General features: G+C 36.0%; 1 protein-coding gene across 1 annotated transcript; it reads right to left on the reverse strand.

The window, feature by feature from the left end:
- Positions 1–4043: 4043 nt before the first annotated feature.
- LOC119777293 lies at positions 4044–16316 on the reverse strand. The gene is made up of 12 exons (XM_038276117.1): positions 16311–16316; positions 13804–14146; positions 13369–13704; positions 12985–13101; positions 12607–12672; positions 12466–12517; positions 7049–7125; positions 6590–6934; positions 6135–6470; positions 5604–5720; positions 4378–4442; positions 4044–4285 (listed from the first exon to the last, which is right to left on the reverse strand). Exons 1-12 carry the CDS (start codon positions 16314–16316, stop codon positions 4145–4147), a joined length of 2001 nt encoding a protein of 666 aa, XP_038132045.1. The 3' UTR covers positions 4044–4144.
- Between the last annotated feature and the right edge of the window lie 6105 nt (positions 16317–22421).

Consider the following 22421-nt stretch of genomic DNA (forward strand, 5'->3'; position numbering starts at 1 on the left):
CATAGTATAATTAATGAAAAAGATAAAAGGAAACACATGCAAATAAGTAAATCAAATAACAAGTTCTAAAAGCCACAGTGCAGCATATTATTCAATGAGTCATAAATAAATGACGATGATAGTGATTTTACAATCCTGAGGTAAAGCAAAGATTTAAATAAAACAGAACAGAATAGTTATCTATTGTCCTACAGTGAGACACTCGGGTCTATAAAAAACAAGGTAAACATTTAGAGTGGAAGAAAATTACTAAACAGGTATTCAAAAATATTACTCAGATTAAAATTACTGTGCTGCCTAAAAAGGCAATTTGAAAGAAAACAAAATGCACACATTTATTTGTTAATCAAGAAAGCAGCAACAAATTAAACAGAAAAATGGGAAAGCTGCTGTTAACAGCAGGGATCTGAACAATTTAAAGAATTTGTTCTCAGCAGTGATTAACCAGCTCTTTGCTTTGATTCATTTGGCTCAGTTCAATTAAAATCTGAATTAATCCCAAAAGGAAATGAAATGTTGTTTTAAGATTTGCAGTGATTCTCCTGTAGCAGTCGATTTGGAAAAGCCGTTGACTGAAAACACTGTTGTTGATCAATAGCCTTCTAAGGAGGATTGTCACGGCTGACCAAGTATGTAAAATTACAATATAGGGTTTACTGTATTATCAGTAAAACTCCAAATGACTCAGCAGATGGAAAATAACATCCAAGTAATAAGCCTGGTGCACAAAAGAAGAAGATAGGTTGTCTTTCAGTGGTGCATATTTGTTTAAAACAAGCTTGTTTTTCATAAGGCAGCCTACTAAAAATGGATAGAGTAGCCAGACATTTTAATCAAGCAAAAGTAGTGATACTTTAAAATATTTTTACTCAAGTAAAAGTAAATATTACAATGCTGTAAAAGTACCCCTAAAAGTTTTTTGTTTGTTTGTTTGTTTTTCAAAAAGTATTCAAGTAAATGTAACAGAGTAAATGCAACAAGTTACTACCCACCTCTGATTAAAGGTTTTCACTAAAGGTTCCCTGGGATGTTAAACCCTTTCTATGATTTCATGTTATATTCATTCTTCAAAAAATGTGAAAACAAATGATGAATCTGCATTTGAATAAAAACATTTCTATGGACCAAGCCCTTTCCATCGAAAATGGGCACATAAAGAAACTGTAAAGAACTTACAAGAAGGCAGAAAAGAAAAACAAGCAAACATTAAATATCTAATAATGATTCAAACAAACCCAAAATAACCCCCTTTTCAATATTGATAACCTGATTCATCCTGATTTTTTTTCCACATCATCAGTTTTGAAATCTTTGTATTTGTTCTTAAAGCAAGAAATTTGAACCATTGTAAATTGCTTTCTCAGAGGGAATGTCTCACCTGCTGGCTTAAGCCGGGCATACACAGTTCAATATTTTCATCTGTTGTACTCTGCTTCAACTCAAACTTTATGATGAAATTGCAGGGGTTTAAAAGTTCACAACTCACAATACATGTTAAAGGGCACAGAAGTCCGCCGCAGGGCCTGCAGATTCTGCAACAGCTTTTTCCCCACAGCTGAACTGCTGAAAAAACTCGAAATCAAGTCACAGACTCTGCATCACACTGATAACAACAACCCAAAATACAGCATATTTGCACCATATATATTTGTTTTGAAATGCTCTGAAATAGAGCCCTGCACTCCCCCGGGACTCGCTGGACCCAACGAAAAGCAGTGTGTGGCGCGGGCCAAATATTGAAAGCTGATCGCAGGTGCAGGCAGGAGGGAGAGCGCACAGTGCGGGCGGGAGCGGTGATAAGCGGCAGTCCCGCAAACTAAAAACGTGTTTTAAAATTAAAATAAAATGTACAATAAAGTCATAAATTATCAATATATGTCTATCATATATATACATCCGAATGTGCTGGATATTGCAGCTCGTGAAGAATCGACCAGTAATGTGCTCAGCTAAGCACAGCGTGTTTAATTCCTCAAACTAATGACACGAATTGCTTTGAGCAGTAGGTGAACGTCGGAATCATCCTGGAATTGCGGGAGGGAGCGGGACAAACTATTACAGGTCTGGGCGGGAGCAGGACTGAAAATCATAATTTTTTTGCAGGAGCGGGACTGAATACTCCGGGAGCGGGCGGGCGCGGGACTCTACTCTGCACTTCCATATCAATGCGTTTTGCACAATGTTTTATTTCTCCCACACTGTTTACATTAATCTCGGCTGGTAAAATGTTCCTTTCACTGCTAAGCTGCTGCTCCTTTACTGTCTGAAAGCTGTACAAAACGAAATTTCGATGAAAATAAAAATGGTCTAAGTTCTTACACTGTACAGCCTGATGCTTTGAAGCAATCTAACTTCTCACACTCTACATCCAAAAAAACCACACGTCGGACTCAGCTCGAGAAATAGCGCTTAGTCAGACTCATCTAACGGCTCATAGATACTTGTAGCTCTGCTTTAACAGCAGGATTTGCTCACAAACAGCTCACAAGGTCTGACTGAATTTGAGACATGTTTGATTTTCTCCTGACCGTATGACCCCTTATCAGGAGGTGGTCGTATAAGGCTATCGCCCCTTGTTACTTCCTGTATACTACACTATGCAGGACACATCATGAGGCTGAAACTCAGCCTGATCAAAAAAAATCTTGCAGGACTTGAGAATCGGACTGAAAAGGGCAAAAATTGTACAGTGCATCCCCAGCCTTACACAAGCTATCAGTTAGGGTTAATGAAGTCTTTAATACGCAAATCCTTTTTAATCTCCTGAAAAGCTTGGTTTCCCTGTTTGGAAATGCTTTTACCTTGTTAGCTCCTGTCTTGCATGTAGAAAATGGTAAGCCTTGATAAGCGTTTCTTACACACCAATAAAGCTAACTATTCGTGTCATCCAGGGCTCTTTTTAGCTGGTATGCTGCACCTTGTTGGTTAGGTTTCACTATAACTTTATTAAAGGATGGATTATTTTTATGCTGGCATGATAATTTATTTTTCATCCATGTGTATGTGTAATAACAAAACATGTATTTTTGGTATGGCTGCTTCAGGCTGCTCATGAGAATGATCAAGATTTATAGATATAAATTTCTGGAGCCCATTTCATTTGATAGTTGTCATTGTTCTTCAGATGTTTCTAAGCAAATCAGGAACATATGAATTTTTCTATGACTCTCATTTTTATTTTAAAATATTGGCCTATTGAATGCTTTGTCAAAGCAGGAGTTTGCTGAAGGACATGGAGGAGCAATTGGATTGTGATGAATTTTAAGAGCTGTTAATAGGATTGCAAAGCCTTTTGGTGTCCTTAAGAAAAATATGCCCAACCTTGACTTGCTGCTCATGTACTGACCAAGACCAGAAATTTGCATCATTTTAACCCTGTTTTAATATCAGCGCATTACTCTTTTTTTTTTCAGTTTTATGATTGTCAGTTGACTTAAGTTTTTCTACCATACAGAGTTACTCAACGAATGACACTGTGCACCTCCAATACTGGTCTACTAATACTCTGGTCTTTTGTTTGATTTATTAATCATCATTTATTTTCATCAGCAACTTTATGCAACAAAACCCCCAAAATTTCAATTTTTGAATAACTTGTAGATGTATTGTGAATATAGCATGCAATATTCAGCCTGTTACAGTTGTACCTTAACACAATGTCTTTCTGTAATATAATGAAATGTTTTACTACAGTATATGTTATTAGAGAAAAAACAGCTGGATCACAGTAGAGCTCATAGAAGCCATTTAAAATAAAACCCTTGTGAGGATTAAGCTCAACATTTATTGTTTTTATCATTATTTTCAATGAGAATGCTAAACAAAAACCCCAGGAGATTCCTCAAACTTATTTCTAAGTTCACTATATTATAATATTACAATTTGTCAACAAAATTTACAATTATGTTTATTTATATATATATAAAAAAAACGTAGTGTAATCAATTAGAAACCAGAACTGCTTTTGTTTTTGTTACAACATACTGGTACTACCAAATGAATAAACAAATAATAAAATCCGGCTTAAATAAAATTTTGCAGTTTGCAGATTTTTTCATATTCATGTAATTTGGATTTGGCTGTGAAATATATCTAATCAACTAATTCCACAAAAAAACTTACACATTTATGCATCGTGTAACAATTAAAGTGAAGAGAGTTTGGTATGGCAGTTATTGGTTCTGACAGCAGAGTAAACACATTCTTGTGGCTGCTCCTTCTTCTCATTATCTCTTCTAACCCATTTGTGGACCGATGCATAGTTTTCAACTTTTGCTTCATCATCCTGCAAAAAAAACAAAAAAAAACAAAACATGTTTGTTATTCTTTCATGTCATAAGGACATGGAGTACTATATTATACTTGTCAGATATTTACCAAGATTCCTGGTGAAACAGCTCTTGATTTATCATCCTCCACCAGACTGTGACCACCAACTTGAACTTTAAAGAACAAATTCTACCTTTTATTTTTATACACATAAAGTGGCATGTAAACTAAAATGTTGCATTGTATGTTAACACAAAAAACACGTCAGTCAAGGACATGGCAGTTCAGTTCATTTTCTTTTACCTCTGGGAACTCATCATCTTATGGCTACACCTAATAAAATAATACACTATGTCAGAAACCACAATTCACCTGCATTTGTTTCTAGAACATAAAAAATCCCTGTACCATAATAGCAATCTCCACACTTCTCAAGAGGGAACCTAATAGTAAATGGGAGATTAGTATCTTCGAAGTGAAGTTGACATATCATAAGGATTTACATGTGCTAGGGTGATAACGGAAAACAACACGTGTAGAAATTGATAATTTCTTGTAAAATATATATCTCAAAGAAATAAGGTAGGGTGGTCTTGTTAAAACTGGCATGTTAGTGTAAATGTGAAATGAAAGTAGTAGAATACATCCTTTCCAAAAATACATTTTGACATAAAAATCTGAAAAGTGTGGCATGGATATGAAAAAACAAATCTTTGGAGGAAATCAGTTTAATTGATTAATAGTGCTGCCATTCCCATCACTATTTGGTTGATGTTACAGCTAAACATCAATGGTTTTTATGCACAGCTCGACAACTTCCTGAACTTCAGCAGCTCTTTTATTTCCTGTTTTTTATTGTTGGTCAGACAAATTAATCTAGGTGTGTCTGTCAAGTCCCGTCATGCTTATTGAGGTAGTAGTGGAGGTGGACATTTAGCCCATTGTTTAAATTTTTTCAAATTTGAATTTAAGTATGAATATTGGCCAAAACAATCAAAAACATTGATAACATAGAACAACAGCATGATTAGCAGCCTTTAGGCTTTATTTTGGTACTGATGTAGTTTTTCAACTTTATCTTAAGCTCCATCCATCAACCGTGTATTCTAAGATGCTTTCCTTATACCAATGGAGAAAATTACTTCAACAGCATGATACTGCCGCCACCATGTTTCATGTTGCAGTTTGTGCAGTGCCTAACAGATTATATTAGTATGCCCAAAAACTCTGTTTTTTGGATTTGGATTTTTAACATAAATTATTAAAGATAAATCAAATTAAAGGTTAATTGTAAACTGATGTGCATTGTATGTATTTCATTATTTAAAACTCACCTTTGCTCTGATTGCAATTTCTTTTCCATTTTATATAGATAATTAGGAGGAAAATAAGAACAAAGCAGCAGGCCAACAGTCCCGTAAGTGTTTTCACAAGGCTGCCAATCTCTTTAGCTAAATTACAGCAACAAAAAAACAGAAAGGCAAAAATGTATTTTCATTAGGTGACATTGTTTGCAAATTAACTTTATGTTAACATTATGTTGGGTAGGACATGTACTCTTTAACCTTAACCATTAACCATCATATCCCAACACAAAAATAGATTCTAGAAGTGTATTATAATAAAGAAGATGATAAAGATCTGCTTTTTATGAAAATAATGTATAAACACGAGGAATTTATTAAAATACTCTAATTTTAGAACTTAAAAATACTTGTTAAAATATTACTAGCTTATATTTGCATTTCATAACATTTCAAATATTCCCAAATTCCCTAATCTTTACCCATATTTATATTATTTTGTTTTTCATACCAAAACCAATGTATATCTATCTAAGATACAAATGAAATGTAAACACATACTTGTCTCCACTTTGGTTCCTCTACCAAACAGGATTGATCCACATGTGCCCACAGCGCTGTAATAAATTCCAGCATCAGACGAGTCTCGTACAGATAAACTGTAGGAACAGCTTCTTTCCAGATCTTTGTCACTGATGTTCCCCTGAGTGTAAATAATGCCAGGATGGAATCGATCAGATTCAGCTCTGAACCAGTACATCCTGGGTTCAGTCGGGCATTCAACTTTTTCTTTGTTCTTTGAGAGAATAAAACACTGGAGAGTCACAATCTCTCCTTGCTGAACCAACTCAGTCTTGGGATGTTGTTCCAAATATAGCGATTTTTGCTGTTTATGATCTGCAGAGTTAGCAAAAACATGGTAAACAAAACCGATATCCATTATACTTGCAACAAAAAAAAAAGACAAAGAAACAACACCTTTCCAGGAATTTGAAAGCCAACAAACTACATCTTACCATTCACAGCTAGGAATGTGCCACTGATGAATGTTTGTGAATATGTTGTCCCAGCGTGACATAAGTATGTTGCTTCATCCTCTTTGGTCACATTTGTGATTGTGAGATCATAATGACCTCCCTCTGTTTTCATAGCAAAGCCAGAGGCTCTAAATTTTTCATATACCTCCAATTTACCTAAAACTACACTAGCTACTTTTTCAACCATATAACCAAGAGACTGTTTATACCAGTAAACAAATTTAAGATCCTTATCCAAAATGTTGCAGTCAAATGTAACATTATCACCGACGTCAACCACAGTTAAAGGGATGAGGCCGGAAGGCTGAAGGGTATGAATAAGAGCTGTGAAAAAAAGAAATTAGTCAATGCGTTAATAAAATAGCTGGAGCTGTTCACGTCATTTACCTTAGACTGTGTTTTACAAATGTAACTCTCTTTGAAGATAAGTTCACATACACATTATTGTGAGAAAGATCATTGCAGTCAATCTTGCGATCATTGTGCTAAAGCTTTTCTCGCACTGTTGATGCTTTCTTGTTCAAGTGGAGTGCTAAGTTTAGGTGGTGTTGAAGTGTTTCCAAAGCACAAATCAGTGATTGGCTGAAATTTTGAAGATGCACAGCCCACTATATTTACTTAGCCTGTGAGGCATTTTTTCTTCATGGGCAATCAGGTAGTTATGTCTTTATTTGCACTTCTTTATTTAAAACTGTGAATTTTATTTAGGTTGTTTTAATGCTTGTACTGAACTTAGGCAAATATGCAGCAACATTTCGATAAAGTATTTTCAGATAAAGCAACCATTTTGTTTTGTTAACATGGGGAAGCTTGGAAATGGTTTCATAAAATGATTTTATCTATTCCAGTTTTAGTTATAAGGTTTAAAAACATTTAAATTGGCACAAATCTGGAATGTAAATCATCAAAAATAATACATTTAAAATGTAAAACTCTATTTTATGCCCAAACACAGTCTATTTTGGTTATTTGATATTAAAATGTTTACTAGTGTGATAGGAGATGATGATAGTGTTTTTTCACTTTCTCAAATAGCTTGTGGGAAATTTTCCTGAGACTGTGCAGTGTATGAAAACTTGTTAGCTTTATTTGGTTGTACTTTAATAATGGCTACTTTCACTTGTTTTTTGCAGCTTGCCAAGGTCAAACCTCTAAACAATGGCCATATAGCTCTTTCCTTCCTTCTTCTCTGGCATCCATCCAACGCCAGTGTCCTGATCCTGGGGGAAAATATCTCTGATCTTAATCTGACAATGATTATCCAAACTCAATGTCATTCGCTGCTACCATGTCTTCTGCCTGGGTACAAGCACCAAAAAACTGTCAGATCATCAATAAATTGATATAGATCTGTATCCAGACGACTAAGAAGCCACAACTAAATAAATTAATGAAATCTATACAAAAGAGTTTAAGTTGACCTGTACAGCAAAATAAGTTTTTAGTTGGTAAGACTGATGGACAATTATAAATGTGATTAGATTTCAGGTTTGAAAAAACATAGCTCTAATAAATAAAAAGTTTTAATTTACCTCCTAATAGCTTTTCTACAAAACCAATTAAGTCCCACCATACAGACAGACAGATGGAAAAATAAAATGCCATAATTTTAAGCTAGCTGTGAAAGAGCTTTATTTAGCATGCAAAATAACAGGGTTGTACATGTAAACCAGTATATTGCATTAATTGACTGATTTAGCAGCAACTCCTCCAGCTGAATGATTTCTCCTATATATGTGGCATCAGGTGACAGTGGATTGCATCAAGTTGTTAACTTGATGTATCACAAACTTGTTGATTCATGAAAGTGTTATTCCAACGTCACTATAGATGTTATAGCACAGTAATTAATCATGTGCACAGATGAAGTTTCTCTAACCTCACTGTGAATCAAACCACATGTGTTGTCCCTATAATGTTTTGATCCATAATGAGACCTTTTAGACTGCACAAAGATTCTAAACATCAGATGTAAAAGTAGTTTGGGAAAAAACATGAACATTCCAGGATGGCTGTGACGCCATCCTGGAAAGAAACATCAGCTGTGCTGCTTCCATCAACACCCTTGTTTATAGATGCTGGAGATCGGCCTGTTTTCCAGTGTGGTGCTGTTTCTCTGACCGTGACTGAGTGGTTGTGCTCTCTTCGTCCTCTGGGATGGGAGCTCGTCTGCCTGGCTGTGTGTTTCCTGGATGGGGCCGCCTTCTACAGCTGCTTGTGTCTCTGCTTCTGTCTCTTTGAACCCCTGTCGGACTCAGCAGATGGCCTCTCACACTGAGCCTGATTCTGCTGGAGGTTTCTTCCTGTTAAAAGGGAGTTTTTCTTCTCCACTGTCGCTACAAGCATGCTTAGTGTGAGGGATTGTATTTGAGTCAATGAGTCAATGCAATCAACTGGTTTTCCTTAGATTAGAAAACTTTGTATCAATTTGACTGTATGATCTGGTTGAACTGTAAAGTGCCTTGAGATGACATGTGTTGTGAATTTGGCGCTATATAAATAAACTGAATTGAATTGAATGAAAACAAAACACAGATATGGAGAAATATTAAAAGTGACTCATTCAGTGGCAATGCCGGCCTTTTTGTTCTATTTACATTTTAGACTTCTCATTTCCAAAATAGGGTTGCCTCAAAAGCAAAAGCATGCACTATACGTGGCCACAGCACTGTGGCAAGGCCCTCAAACAGTGTGACAGCAGCTTAAAAACATCACAGTGAGTGGATTGGTTTGTCCTTAAGGTAATGGAAACTAAGTGAAAACAAGGGCAGAAAGAGTCTTTACAGAATTATATTAGCTATTTTAATGACACAAAATTTTACATTTTTATAAAATAAAAGAAATAATATTAACAGTGTAAACTTTTTTCCCTGTATATAGCTATATAGATAAATATATTTTTGTTCCTGTTTGGGCCACAAAACTTGGTTGCACGCTTTGCTGTCTCGATTTATGCTGATGCTGTTATTTTATTTCATACTGTTAATTTTGTCTGACATCTTGACTTATTGTTACACATATTGCTTTGGAAACTCTTTTTTTCATGCAAGCTTTTTCCTTTCAATGACAAGAGGTAAGAGTAAAGCCACAGCATCAAATAGAAGCTGCTATTTTACCTTTGACCAACCTTTGAGGTTTACAGCAACAGAAGCTCTGCAAGCTTCCCCCAGAAAAGAAGTTAGAAAGGAGCAACAAACCATTTCATTCTAAATAAGGGATGTAACGTAAAATTACTTTAATTCTCGTTGCTGCAAAGTTGTATAGTCATATTATTATTTGCATACTTAAAAAGGAAAAGGTAATTATCACTTCAGCTTTCGAACGGTTGGACAGGAAATAAAGCCTCTCTCTTTCAACACATTTGTCAACCAAACCGCAATCAGCCATGTTAAAGTTTCCATGTATCATTTCAAATTGTCAGGTGAAATTATTTGTTGAAATGAGAAGGTGCATTTTGTATGATAGAATGTAGAACTTTATGCCATTGTACATAACTTTTTTTCACCCTAATGTCTTAGTTATTTGGACATTTTTAGCTCATTCTCAACAACTTTATAATTGAAACCCGACCGTTTATCAAAATGTTTCAGTTGGTTAAAACGTACCAACAGTTTCAAAGGAATGTTGCTTGATAATGCTGACAGTGTGCATCTGAAGTGTACAGTATAGAAAAGGTGGCCATGAATATATTTTTTAATAAACCACTGAAACATGAATAGGTCAGTTAACAAAGAAAAAAATTTCTAACTTCCATTTTGGAAAAGACATAATAAAGGTGCCTGTTCGCAATAAAGCTTTCTTGAGAGCTTGAGTTTACACAGGTTGCACTTCCCAAAAAAAAAAAAGCAAACTAAATGAGAGTTGTAATAACAGCATCATGACCTATCAATGATTATTTAGTTCAGAGTATAATGTGTTTTAAATAAATCAGAGAGTGATATTCACTTATGGGGCAACAGTTTTATAGGATGCCGGAGTTCATCCTGCAAATGAAGGGTCACTTTTTTTGAACCTACTGATGGTCGACGGTCGTCTCTGTACGGCAGACTTGCTTCTGTCAGTGAGCGCCGCGGCAGCTGTGGCTATAACAGTGTTCCACCATCAGTGCATGCATGAATATATGAATGACTGAAAGTAGTATAAAAAAGTTTGGAGTCCCTTGATTTTCAAAGGTTCTATGTAATTACAGATCATTAACCATTTCTATATTTTGGTGAAAGCTTGTAAACACAAACTTTGAACTGTCTTCAAGACTCTACTATGATAATAGATGCCTACTTACTGGAAATTGTCAAAAAGGGGAGTGGCAGCCTAGTGGTTAGGGCATTGTGCTTGGAATCCAGAGGTTCTGAGTTCAAGCCCCACTCCCACAGACTGCCACTCTGGGTCCCTGAGCAAAACCCCTAACCCCACAATGGTCCCTGTCACCTCACAATGGCAGCCTACTGCTCCCCAAGGGGATAGGTTAAATGCAGGGACTTCATTTCATTGCTTTGTACTTGGGACAGTGTAATGCCAAAAAAAAAGCAAACTGACTGTGGTCGAAAATTTAGTTTCTCTTATTTCACATATTAATATATCCTATTAACATTAACTCACTACTGTATACAAGTTTTTACTCAGTCTGTTTCATCTGCAAGGCCACACAATTCCCCTGTAAAAGGGTGTTTTTAGACCAGACATAGCTTCTTCCCAAAACAAGACAATTCTTTCTCAAGGTTTATTCATAACATGTTACTGTTAACCAACGTGTCTGTAATTTGTTTTGAGTCTGAGAACTTTCCATTATTGTAAGTAAGGGGGAACATACGCTGTCTAGGCAGAACAGGACTGAATACCAAGCAGTAAGGGCTGTATGATGAACTGTTCTTTCTTTGCATAGATATGAAAATAAATATACTGAGTGAAATCCATCGATCTCGTTTTATTTAACTGGGGTGAATAGTTGAATACTTTTTTCCCACTACAATGACCCTGCAGTAAACGTCCAAGTTGGATCTTAAAACAGGGAGCAACCCAAGCTGCGGTGATTGTAGTATAAGCTGTGAAACCAGCAGGTTTACTTAATGCTATACTGCCAAATAGTTAAATATTAACAGTACTGTACATTTTGCTATGTATTCCAAAGTTTTGCTGGCAGTTGAAGTTATTTTCATTTGATACAGTAGGAGCCATTATCTGTTATTTTATAACAGTCTACCTGCACACTGGCACAAACGGGGATTAGAGCCAACATAAAGCATTTAGATATAAAATGAATTACAGCTGTAAATTAAGGCCATGTTAATGATGCATGATTTCTAAATGAAAACAGAAATTGACACAGGGAAACTGACCAAGAGATAAACAAATGCAATTTTATTAAACTTCATGACACGATTACAATAACTCAACACAGCAATCTGTCATTTTGCATTGTACTGTACAAACTAATTACTTCAAAATGTTTCATTAATACTGAAAATTGCCATCTTTCAGATGTCCCTTACCGAAAAACAGATGTTAAAATATACTTAAGAGAAAGGTATATTTTTATTAGTTTATTTACCCACCTTTAACCCATTGAGACACTTGAGAATTAATCTTTTACACTCATTTACGGTGCAGTCTTGGAGTTATTTATTATGTATTTATCTTTAACAAGGCACTTTATATTCACCTGCAGCAGTAGGTATGATGAGGGTATTCTTCACAGAACTGATTTCATATTTAGACAAAAAATAAGTGTGATCTGGAAAAAATGCAGTCAAACTCAATATTGACCCCATGGTGCTTGTAGAGAAGAAAACTGCTGTTGGCAAGAATCTGATGAGACAGTGGAGTAAAGGCATTGCTAAAATAAATATTTCATTCATCTTCCTCTCCTTATTCCTGGTCTCTCCTCTACATAGTTGGCTTCGGTGGTTTCTGTAAAAAAAAAAAAAAAAAAGATTATTTTCCTACTGCAGGAAGAATAATAACATTCAGCAATAATCAAACTGTCTGATATGGTTTACCATCAAACTTGATTAATCCAGAACTTAAATTGGTATTTTCAGTATACTCAATGTCACATAGTTGTCCTTTAAATAAAGCAAAAGATTAGAGGTAACTATGGATGTGGAATATAGTTACTAAGTTTATACTCTTAAAATATGGTGCAGTATCCATTATCTATACAAGCTTATCCTTGTGGATTATCTGAGTTATTGGGAAATGTTGTTGGAAAGACAGCTCATATAGTTCCTTTTTTTTTCTAATGCTTCTGAAGAAATCTATTTGTGTTTTTAAATGAAGGGTTAGAGTGTCTGGATATATTGACATTAATTTTGTTGCTTTACAGTTTGAAAGCTCTTTGTTGTAGAGAAAAGTAGTGTAGAGTATGAAACACTTACCTTTGTGGTGGTGATAGATGATCTTTCCTTTATTGTTGACAATTAATAGAAAAATTATAGAAACACTAAAGGCCAAAAGTCCTCCAAGGACAAGAACTATAGGGTCTGATTCTGGTCCTAGATTGGAGGAAAAGAAAAATAGATCACATATAATCTAAGCATGTGTTGTTAAGAAAGAGCTGATTGAAAAGGTGGTTTGGTATTTTCTATATGTCTGTACAGAACACAAATTTCTAACTCAGAAACAAACATTGGAAGAGTTGAAAAGATGGTTAGAATCAGATTTCAAGTTTAGATAGGATGTGCTTTTACTATTCGTAACTGTCACTTTATCGGATTATTTCTCAAATCAAATTCCATGTGAATGAGGCTGTAAACACATACTTGTCGCTACTTTAGTTCCTCCATCAAACAGTATTGATCCACATGTGCCCACAGCGGTGTAATAAATTCCAGCATCAGACGAGTCTCGAACAGATAAACTGTAGGAACAGCTTCTTTCCATTACTTTGTCACTGATGTTCCCCTGAGTGTAAATGATGCCAGGATGGAATCGATCAGATTCAGCTCTGAACCAGTAAATCCTGGGTTTAGTCGGGCATTCAACTTTTTCTTTGTTCTTTGAGAGAATAAAACACTGAAGAGTTACAGTGTCTCCCTGTTTAACCAACTCAGTCGTGGGATGTTGTTCCAAATATAGCGATTTCTGCTGTTTATGATCTGCAGAGTTAGCAAAAACATGGTAAACAAGACATATACCCGTTATAAACAAAGACAACACCTTTCCAGGAATTTGACAGCCAACAAACTACATCTTACCATTCACAGCTAGGAATTTGCCATAGATGAACGTCTGTGAATATGTTGTCCCAGCGTGACTTAAGTATGTTGCTTCATCCTCTTTGGTCACATTTGTGATTGTGAGATCATAATGACCTCCATCTGCTCTCGTGTCAAAGCCAGAAGCTCTAAATTTTTCATATACCTCCAATTTACCTAAAACTACACTAGCTACTTTTTCAACCATATAACCAAGAGACTGTTTATACCAGTAAACAAATTTAAGATCCTTATCCAAAATGTGGCAGTGAAATGTAACATTATCACCGACGTAAAGTATTTTCAGATAAAGTAACCATTTTGTTTTGTTAACATGGGGAAGCTTGGAAATGGTTTCATAAAAGTATTTTATCTATTCTAGGTTTAAAAACATTTACATTGACACAAATTTGGAATATAATCATCAGGAGAAGTAGAGTATTGGGAGATAGTACAGATCCATTTCAACAATAGAGCAACAACATGCACCAAGTGACTTTAACACCACCAAACACTACAGTACCATTAAACATAAATGGCTCTCAGCTGGAATACTGGCTCACTTGGCACTACAGCATTATTCGATTAACTGATTGTGTTGTTAACTTTTTTTTGTTGTTACTGACTTGCACACAAATATGAAAGTTTGTGTATTCCAACCATGGATATACTGGTTGGGGTTCATTACTATTCTGTCCTATTACTGATGATGATGATTTGCCATTGATGCATAATAAGACATGATATGACTACTGTATGTATAGCTCTAACCTTGGCACTACAATTCCCCTGTTCCTCTTTAGAGTAAGAATGTGTGATGTTACTTATATTTATTATCGTAGTACTATTGCAATTACAGCGGTAAAGTTACTGTATATTCCAACCTTAGAAATTAGAGCAGGTCCTTCTAGATAAGTGTTTTACTTGTGTTCCCCTTTGGGCAATTTTTCCAGTTCTGAGTCCAGCCCTCAGTAAAAAGTATTTATGATTTTCCAAAAGTGGAATGAACAATAACTAAAATAGAGACTATTTTACATTTGAGCATTTCATTTTTATATTTATTTATGCTTTCCTTCTCAAAGAAATAAAAAAAAAACATAAATATGTTGCCTGGAAGTTAGTTAATCTAAATAGGTACAAAATAAAATTATATTATAAACCTGTATTTATAAAAATAGGGCTGCGATATAATCACATTTAAACTTAATGAACTGGGAGCAGAAATTGTTATTTAAATTTTGCTTTATTTTCATCAAGACACCTGAGCTGCTTTGATGAGCTCGGATAGCTCATCAAAGCAGCTGTGAAAAACAGCTGAGGCTGTTCTCTACATCCAGTCTGTACTTCTACTTGGTTTTGATGTGTGTCAAGGCTGAAGGTGAACTCAAATATAAAAGAAAAGCTTACTTTTTGGCTGATAAAAGCTTGTTTAATTTTTTTTAGTTGGGTCCTCACAAAGATGATTAGAGTGCAGCAAAAGTGAAGTGAAACCCATAAGGGACGAGTTCAAAAATTGGAATTTCTATCCATTAGTGCACTATCATCTATTCAGGGACTAGATGTTGCCGTGGTATAGGGTAAGGGAGTCCAGCTGAGCCATAGTTATTTTTCAATCAAAGTAGAAGATAGAAAGGTGTTGCTTGATGATATAATATGATGAAGCAAGGAAGCCTCCTTAGAGGTCAGTGGGTGGTTTTAGAGGGAGTTTAAAGCATTCATTTTCATCAACCTGAGCCCCAGAGCTGTTCCCATGCTGCTACAGCTTCTGATGTTTTCTCTGCCGAGTCTCTTGTTCTAGAGTGTGTCCTCCTCACCTTACCACCGTTGGAAGATCCAGTGGAAGATCTGGTGGACTAATGGACACCAACACTACTTTATTTTGTTTGCCATAATAGATAACGTACCGTAACTCACATAGTAAAATCCAAGTCCGTGAAGTTAGACAAAACCAGTGAGCAGTAGATAAAATCTTCCCCTAATTGATTATGCTCTGAAGCATTGACTTTCTTAGCTGCAGAAATAATAAATAATACATTTTAAGCCAGCAACAAACAAGCACTTCAAAAATTGGTAGAATTGCTTTTGATGTGAACACACCATTAGATATTCAAATGTCTATTATGGCAGAGTCTCCTAATCTCTATCAGGAATCCTATTTGTTATGTTAGTAATTATTTTCCTCCTAAAAAAAAGTTTTTTCCTCGGGCAACCTGTGTCCCTGCTCTAATGCCTGAATCAAATTACTGTATAACCTGCTCAGTATGTATTATGTCCAATAAGGTTCTGCTAATGCTCTAATTATTTGATAGTGGTGTGTTGAAAATGGCCCATGAGAAATTCAACTTTACATCAGCGACATGCAATGAGGAGGGTTAATGTGACTCTAACTTTTAACTTTAATGTAAACCTCAAGAATTTATAGAGAGCAGGAAAAAGCATAATGAGGCATCCAAACCAATAGTAGAGAGAAGTTCAGCATCCATTTTTTGCCTCTTTTGTGTGTTTACTGTCATGATTGCTAGGTGACAGAGCGTACGCTTAATGAGGGGCGATTAAAGCTGTAGAAGGCTGGACCTGTTTGAATCCATATCAAAACTCTTCCGGTCTCCTTATTGTATCAATTCCCAAAAGACTTAATGCAGGTAGACTTGGTCCTTGGCGGACGCAGCCACTGATACCAGCCAAACAGTATGAGCTTCCACACAAAGCAGAGACGAGAGAAAATGGAGGTGACAGACATTTATATGTGTATACTTTTGTATGTTTTTTATTTTTTATCTCCACATGCTTTTTAGATTATAGATTTTCATGAATATCACTCTTTCCTGTCATTGATAGCTGAAACTATGTGTAGTCTACATTGACAGTCTAAAACTGACAGGCCTAATCTTTACACAGGATCTTATGCTGTTATATTGTTTCAAAGTAACTTTATTGCTTCTTGTGTACAAGAAGCTACCAGTAATAAAAAGTCATATTAGCATGAGTAAGCATGGGTGGAAGCTCATTTGTTGATCAAAATCAGTCTTAGGTACAGTAGTTTTCAGCTTTCAGCTATAAATGGAGAGAAAATTAAGCCTTCTCATTTTTACACCAGTGTGAAACCACTGCATTACTTTCTTTTTTGTCATGCCATACACTAAGTTTAGAAGGCCATGCTTCTATGCACAAAGCGGGTACTTTTTTTAAAAAGTATTGGACAATTTCTCCACTGTATTAGAAATTAAGCAAATGGTCTACCAGTTTAAACATATATATATAAAAAAAACACTGTCATTGACTTTCTCCACTTTACTTTCAATTCCCCTGTTCCATTTAGAGTAAGAAAGTGTGATGTTAGATTTTTTATCCTTTTTTTTTGGCGTTTCTGTCACAGAACTTAAGGTGGCATTTTCTAAATAATATTTTGTTTATCAGGACGAATTTTAAACATCTCCTTTTTTAAAACAGAGCAGTGTTGCTGTCATTTTCTACTCTTAGTTCCTCTCACTGTTCAGTCAAGGGTCCTCTCCCGCTTTCATATCAACCTTCATAAGGGATCATCTGACTTTGGTTGCCACTGTTTCATCTCCTTTTTAGATCTGACTTTCCGACTCCTCCACATGTCTCCACCTCTGAAAATGACTGAGCTACTTTTAGCTCATTGGTGTGACCATGAACACCTCCCAACCACTTTACCTCATGCTAAAGGGGAGGATCTAAAAAAGTAGGTGGGCTTTCAGTTTAGGGTGGAACATGATGTTAAGTGTGTCTTTACTGTTTTAAGAAAAAAAATAAAAGCTAAAAAACACAAGTCAAAAAATCAAATTTGAGAGAGATGGACTTTTAAAAATTATTCACCGTTTTAGTTCATCATATATCTACATGTGAAGAGCTAAGTAGTGTTGCTATCCCTCCTACATTTCTTAGTTTGTGATTTTGAGAGATGATCAACCTTACTAAGCATTTATTTGTAATTAAAATGAAATTATAAATGATAGCTATACACTATCAGCCATCACCAATACTTGATCACTGATACATGAATGCATGGAGCCAATTTAGTGGAAACAGATCTTTTTTATACAGTTTCTGATACAATAGAACCTTCTTTACATGACCAAAGCCTGTTCAATCCTATTAACATTTGTCACATGCACACTGATATAATAAGGCACCTTGGCAAATGGCTTCCTTCCTCCCCTTCTTCCAAATAAAATGCTTTTAAGTTTTTATTATTTTTTTTCACATACTTTCCACACACTATTTTTAGTGCATTGATATTTTTATATGTAATTGATACAAATGATTTCTATACAAATGTGTCACATTTGCTAATTTAGTATACCAGACTCAGGAAATGACCTCACTAAGTATTTGATACTTTTCTTTCTGTCATCAGGTAAAGCAGAATTAGTTGTCATTCTGGCAGGTTGAAAATGTGGCAGCACATATGCAGAGCTTTAAGCAACTACAGAGCTATACTGTGAAAACAACCACTTATGTCAATAGGAGGCGCAAATGTATTGTCTGGAACGAATATGGGGTAAGGGAAGAAACGAAAGAGAAAAAATAATGTTATCTCTTATTTTAAGGTGTAATTTTCAATTACTTTTAATGACACAAATGTTATGAGTTGAAGTTTTGAAATGTATTTAATTTTATTTTTTATACCTGTCACTTAAATGTGTTCAAAAACTTTAGTAATTTATTAAACATTTGCTTTATTCAAAGCCCTAAACTGTTAATATTTTAAATTCACTTCACAAAACAAGAAGAAAATAAATCTGCCAATGCATATTTTTATTATACAGTAGCATTAACAAGAGCAGTATCCTCAAAACATTTGACTGAAATAATTCATTTCCACATAATTGTGCATGAGAAAACTAGGTGCAGACTCAAAGCTGTATTTTTTACTCATCAGAGTGAAGCTGCAGCTTGGACAGGAAGGAAAGCCCCTTTGTTTTCAACACACTTGTATGAAGAAACCACAACCACAGCAGTACTTAGATTCTCATGCACCATTTTATCATGCCTTAGAACTAGGCTGCAAGTACGTCTATGTATTAAACAGGGGGGGGAAAGCAAGTAAAACACTGAATTAAAAACAAAAACATGTACATACACTATATTGCCAAAAGTATTTGCTCACCCATCCAAATTATTGGAATCAGGTGTTCCAATCACTTCCATGGCCACAGGTGTATAAATTCAAGCACCTAGGCATGCAGACTGTTTTTACAAACATTTGTGAAAGAATGGGTCGCTCTCAGGAGCTCAGTGAATTCCAGCGTGGAACTGTGATAGGATGCCACCTGTGCAACAAATCCAGTCGTGAAATTTCCTCGCTCCTAAATATTCCACAGTCAACTGTCAGCTGTATTATAAGAAAATGGAAGTGTTTGGGAACGACAGCAACTCAGCCACGAAGTGGTAGGCCACGTAAACTGACGGAGCGGGGTCAGCGGATGCTGAAGCGCATAGTGCGAAGAGGTCGCGAACTTTCTGCAGAGTCAATCACTACAGACCTCCAAACTTCATGTGGCCTTCAGATTAGCTCAAGAACAGTGCGCAGAGAGCTTCATGGAATGGGTTTCCATGGTCGAGCAGCTGCATCCAAGCCATACATCACCAAGTGCAATGCAAAGCGTCGGATGCGGTGGTGTAAAGCACGCCGCCACTGGACTCTAGAGCAGTGGAGACGCGTTCTCTGGAGTGACGAATCGCGCTTCTCCATCTGGCAATCTGATGGACGGGTCTGGGTTTGGCGGTTGCCAGGAGAACGGTACTTGTCTGACTGCATTGTGCCAAGTGTAAAGTTTGGTGGAGGGGGGATTATGGTGTGGGGTTGTTTTTCAGGAGCTGGGCTTGGCCCCTTAGTTCCAGTGAAAGGAACTCTGAATGCTTCAGCATACCAAGACATTTTGGACAATTCCATGCTCCCAACTTTGTGGGAACAGTTTGGAGCTGGCCCCTTCCTCTTCCAACATGACTGTGCACCAGTGCACAAAGCAAGGTCCATAAAGACATGGATGACAGAGTCTGGTGTGGATGAACTTGACTGGCCTGCACAGAGTCCTGACCTCAACCCGATAGAACACCTTTGGGATGAATTAGAGCGGAGACTGAGAGCCAGGCCTTCTCGTCCAACATCAGTGTGCGACCTCACAAATGCGCTTCTGGAAGAATGGTCAAAAATTCCCATAAACACACTCCTAAACCTTGTGGACAGCCTTCCCAGAAGAGTTGAAGCTGTTCTAGCTGCAAAGGGTGGACCGACGTCATATTGAACCCTATGGATTAGGAACGGGATGTCACTTAAGCTCATATGTGAGTCAAGGCAGGTGAGCAAATACTTTTGGCAATATAGTGTATATGCCTATATTTTGCTGTACATTTTAATGTGGACGTGCATTTTTTTGCAAATAAAGAAAGTAGGTCCTGAGTAGGAAAACAAAGGAAACTGATGCAATCTTGAAAGTAGCCGTCTTTTGTTTTTAGTTGTTCAAAAAACCTTCAATTTTCACACCAATTACCTTTTCCCTTTAATAGACAGTGAATAGTAGAAAATTTTCTTAATAATTGAACAGATAAATGTCATACAAATGCTTTACACCATGGTTTTATTTAGTGGGGCAGGTTAGTCAGAGATACATTTAGGCATAATCAAAATTATCTTATGTTCTTTAGAATTATCTTCCATTAATGAGCAGCAGGATAAAATGTATTTCCTTTTTATTATTTACAACTTAAATGCTCAGTTTAACATAAAATGTTTTACTTAATACATATGAACATAACCTTGACACCAAACAAGTATTTTTGCCTCTGAAAAAAGGCTAGCCTTTGCTTCTTCTTTACATTTGTTGCTTGTACTATCAATCTTTTGTCAACAATGAGCAATAAACTTCTTGATGATGATGATGATGATATAGAAAAAATTCATGGTAGTTTAAATTGAGATTCTTTATAAAATTGTCTCTCAACTTATCATGGTGCTTAGGTACAAAAAGTTCAACCTAATATGTTGATTCATCTTCTGAGGAATGCAGAAACAACACAGTAGGATGAAAAAAATATAAAAAACGCACATCAGCATAACAAAAGGCAACCTATTACAAGAATAACTCATGTAAACTATGAGGTTTAAATAGCATGATAACCAAACCCCAGACCAACACTGAGCTCTGTGAGGTTTGTCTAAATGACAGCAAAACAATTAAGCTTGGGGTTTACGCTGTTGAAGATTGTCGGTCATCCAGGTCATAGTCATTCCAAATAAAGTTTTAAAATGTTAAAAACAATCCACTTGATTTTGTTTACAAGTTTGAAGATGTTTCGCTTCCCATCTAGGAAGCTTTTTCAATTCAAATTTAGCATTACCCACAATGATCTCGGTCCTTCAATCTGGGGTTAACCTTAATCACCAACATTAACAAGTTATCTTGTTTATTAGCTGTTGATTTTTTGGTATTAAACAATATTTTTAGTAGAATGCTTAAATAGATCCAAAAGATGCCCAATTAGTTTTTGTTTTGTTTTGTTTTTTCTGTAAAAAAAACAAGAGCAGGAGGAAATATTATATACTATATTCCCAAATTCCAGGCATTTCTGTTGCAGAAATAGTAATTTGTTCATCCTGTTAAAATTGTATCCTGTCCTCTTTTATAACAGATCAGTGTTGCTATTTTTTTCTGCTCTCACTTCCACTGACTGTTCAGTCGAGTTCTGTCCCTCTTTCATGTTTATCTTCACAAGAGATCATCTCACTTTGGTTGCCACTGTTTTGTCTCCTTTTTACACTCGACTTTCCATCTCCTCTTCATCTTTGCACCTCTGAAAATGACAGAGCTACTTTTAGGTCTTTCCCTTATGCTCCTCCTGCTAAAGGGGCAGATCTCTACTAAATATGTCTCTTAAAAGATATGAATTGTTTTGTGTTTTTAATAGACTTATTAACCCTAAGTGAACCTCTTTTTTTTTTTTTTTTTTAACCAAAAGCTGGGTAAATATATGTCTTAGAGTGCTGTCTGCATATCTAAGAATCATTTTGAGAATCTATTGCATATTTGTGAAAAATCCAGTCTTTTGTGTCTAAAACCATCCATTTGGTGCCCTCCAAAAGTTTAAATAGGGTTTAATGCATCTAATTTTTGCTACTGGTTTAACTGGGATTGTGACATAGCTGCAGCTCTTCTCTGGACACCTACTCTCTGCATACGTGGGGTTCACATTACAAGATAATCCTGCCCATTTCTGCTCCTATCTTAATCTTCCAACAGTCTCCAATGTCTGGGAGATAATCCGGACTTTTATGAGCAAATTTTATGATATCCAGTATCTTTCACAGTTCAACTGCAAAGGAGAATAAAGCATCTGAGCTAAGCTCTGTGCTTTGAAGCACAAAGATAAATTTCTGGTGCTGTGATTCCCTGGTTGAAAGCCACAGTCTACCTGCTTCTTTCATTCCTTCAAAGAGAAAGCTTATAAGCCTGGAGCATGCAGTGAGACTTATCTGCAGAACCCTCCAGTTCACCTCACAGGTCCAACCAATGTGCCAACAAGCCTCTGTTATTGGACAAACCAGAAAGTCCCGGAATAGATACTTTGAGACAAAGAAAAGCCTCCTTGCTGAA

This window comes from Cyprinodon tularosa, unplaced genomic scaffold (genome assembly GCF_016077235.1).
Source record: "Cyprinodon tularosa strain WSP-4 unplaced genomic scaffold, ASM1607723v1 ctg122, whole genome shotgun sequence".
Classification (NCBI taxonomy): Eukaryota; Metazoa; Chordata; class Actinopteri; order Cyprinodontiformes; family Cyprinodontidae; genus Cyprinodon; species Cyprinodon tularosa.